Source organism: Brassica oleracea, chromosome C8 (assembly GCF_000695525.1).
Source record: "Brassica oleracea var. oleracea cultivar TO1000 chromosome C8, BOL, whole genome shotgun sequence".
NCBI lineage: Eukaryota > Viridiplantae > Streptophyta > Magnoliopsida > Brassicales > Brassicaceae > Brassica > Brassica oleracea.
This window is the reverse complement of record NC_027755.1, coordinates 39,834,519-39,837,660: the sequence shown is the minus strand read 5'-3', so window position 1 is coordinate 39,837,660 and position 3,142 is coordinate 39,834,519. Positions and strand designations below refer to the sequence as shown.

The 3,142-nt window shown below is 33.9% G+C and overlaps 1 protein-coding gene across 2 annotated transcripts in view; it reads left to right on the top strand.

The window, feature by feature from the left end:
• The window catches only part of LOC106308013 (putative axial regulator YABBY 2), a 5,649-nt gene extending 3,897 nt beyond the window's left edge, over positions 1 to 1,752 (top strand). The window contains exons 2-6 of one of the 2 annotated variants that reach the window (XM_013745121.1): positions 348 to 479; positions 577 to 706; positions 812 to 860; positions 941 to 1,016; positions 1,507 to 1,752. In XM_013745121.1, the coding sequence (XP_013600575.1) occupies positions 348 to 479; positions 577 to 706; positions 812 to 860; positions 941 to 1,016; positions 1,507 to 1,614 (495 nt within the window). In that variant the 3' untranslated portion in view covers positions 1,615 to 1,752. Of the gene's footprint in view, positions 1 to 347; positions 480 to 573; positions 707 to 811; positions 861 to 940; positions 1,017 to 1,506 lie in introns of both variants that reach the window. The other variant, XM_013745119.1, reaches the window with a different exon arrangement.
• Positions 1,753 to 3,142: the final 1,390 nt, after the last annotated feature.

Here is a 3,142-nt window from a genome sequence, read left to right as displayed (position 1 = left end):
TTTTTTTTTTGAATTCGTTTTTTATATATTATTTTTATTTATTTTTAAATTTTATTTTGAAAAAATAATATAATTTGCAAGTTATTTGGTTTCCTTAATTAAAAGATACTAGATTTAAAATGACAATTTTCTATTGGTTGGCGAACCTAAAGGTTCACCCTAGGGGGTGAACCCAAGAATAACTCTTTAAATAGTGCATGCACAATATAATTAAGAAAGTTCTTCCCACCATTACATTAGAGATTTGATTAACCAGCCAATCAAAATATAGGAAACTGGTAAACAAGACAAAAACTTGTCTGCATATATATACTATCACTTAAGAGATCTTACAAATATATGATCAGGTAAGTGTACCATACGCAAGTTTGTTCACACTTGTGACGGTGAGATGTGGCCATTGTACCAATTTGCTCTCTCTCAACATTGGAGTTTCACTTCATCAAAGCTCGCCTCCTCCCATTCATCAAGATCTTCAGGTATCATACATAGAAATATCCTTAAGACTTCAGCATGTTTTTGTTACCATGCATGTAGAGTTCTGGATGATATAGTCTAATTGTAATCGTGAAGCAGCCTAAGCAACACATAACCTCTTCGGTGACAAGGAAAGAATGGGGATCATCTTCCAGGAGCTCCAACAATTTTTCAACCACATTGTCAGAAAATGTCGATCAGGAGGCTCCTAGAATGCCTCCTATTCGTCGTAAGTCGATCTTTCCTGTCACATTTAATGCACAAGCATCACAAGTATATTTAAAATTTGTGTGCATATATATGCAATGAGTCCATAACTATATGTTCATGGCAGCGCCGGAGAAAAGACAACGCGTTCCTTCGGCCTACAACAGATTCATCAAGTAACTTTCTAATACTTTTAATGAAAATTTTCTATCAACTGTTTCGCTACAACTTTTAACAACTCTCTCTTCTTAATTAGAGAGGAAATTCAAAGGATCAAAGCTGGCAATCCAGCGATCAGCCACCGTGAGGCGTTTAGCACCGCTGCTAAAAATGTAAGCTTCCTTCTTTATCATTCTTACACAAATATGTGAACTAGAGAAGCTCCAAACATAATTCTTTATAATAGAACAGATGATGTCAGAAATATGAAGACTATGGAAATGAATAATTGTTTGTATATAAACATAAATCACAACTTTTTATTTTGTACGTATATCACAGCTAAAATATTACAACTTTCTCGAATGCAGTGTTTTCTCATAAAATGAATTTATTAACAATTTTCTTTTAATGCTATCTCTTAAATAATACAAAAAATGATTTGCAAACACATGATTCGCTAATATCTTCTATTTAGTATTAGAGATTTCATAAACAAATTATAATGGTTGAGGTGGGAAAACCCTAGGGTTTGTTTCTTTCATGAGCTAGGATGAATTTTTTGAAATATGTGTATATACCAATAAGATAGTGGATCTGCTATGCGCAATTGGTGGAGTTTTATTGCAGTACATATTTTTAAAATTGCCTTTTTGTGTGTAGTGGGCACATTTTCCTCACATTCACTTTGGATTAAAGCTGGATGGCAACAAAAAAGGCAAGCAATTAGACCAGACAGTTGCAGGCCACAAGTCTAATGGCTATTTCTAAAGCCTTTACATATATATTGATAATGGCTATTATATATATGTGTGTGTATGCTGATGATGGAAAAGAAAGCTAGGAAGAAGATCAAACATAACCTTACATACATATTATATATTCATGTATGTATGTCCCTTTCTTTTTCTTGTGTGGGCTCCATCTATAACTTCGTTTCTAGCTTACATTCCTCTAATAAGTGAAGCCCATATGTGGTTTTCATATTCGAACCAAATTATTTAAGAAAGAATCTCCTTTGCGAAAATTGTAATATAAATTTCATCTTTCCTCGTTCTGAAAAGGTGTAGCTTTTTGTGTGGTCACGAATTTATATAATGAGTAGTTTTGTAGTACTACTGTGACACACGAGCTTAAAGATGTATGGAATTCGATTGATTCTATTTCAATTAAATATAGGTTATTTTAAAAATAAATAAAAGGATTTTGAGTAAGAAACATAAATATATAAAATGAGTTTGGACTTTAAATATTTGTTTTGAGTATAGATAAATATCTGTATATATACGATGAGCCCATGTATATGTACTTTTTAGAGTGAGTAATAAAAGATAAAATTCCATATGAGGATGTGTATATGGTAACTTTTATGGTGCTGAGGTAATTATGAGAATCACTCATTCCAAAGAAATATTCTTTCCAAAATCCAAAGGCTCCCAATCAATAGTTCAATGGTTGTTTTTAACATCTTTAGAAAAGAGAAACAAAAATTGATGAGAAATTAATTCTCGTGTCTTCTCTTTTCAGCCACAAAACTCGAATCCGGTTGACTATCATGATTGTTGTTAAGTCACATTTTATGTTGCTGATTGGAACACTATTTTAGAAGGCAGATGATCACTGCAGGTAGCATTGATAAATGATAAATGGCAAAAAAAAAAAAATTGTAGCCGACAAGTTTTGTATGAGAAAAGATGTGATACGACTGCTCTCCATCCCTAAAATAGAACTGTGGAATATAAAGGTAGTATTGATATGCAGTGACCGTTTTCACCATTTCAAAACCATGAAAAAGAACATGTTTTCTTTATCATAAAACATCATTGATTTGACTTTTGCAACGCATGCTCGTTTTATAAAATCTGTGTACTTAGTATGTGGTCAACATAATACACTACAAGAAAACAGCAAGGATACCGAGGGAAAAAATCGTCGGACGACATACCGACGAAACAAGTCCTCGGAAATAATTCCTCGGAATTTCTTCTTTCCTCGGAAATCCCTCGGAATTTTTCGACGGAATTCCGAGGAAAAAAAATTTCCGAGGAAATTCCGAGGTTCACTAGTTTGTCGGAAATCTCCTCGGAATATACCGAGGGAGAACTTCGTCGGGATATTTCCTCGGAAGTTCATCGATCGATGCGTTTTTGGACATATATCCATCGATCGATCCGTTTATAAAAAAACGTTCGGAATATACCGAGGGACATCGTCCTCGGAATATTCCGAGGAACATGTCCCTTGGTAAATTCCGAGGAACATTTCCCTCGGTAAATTCCGAGGAACATTTCCCTCGGTA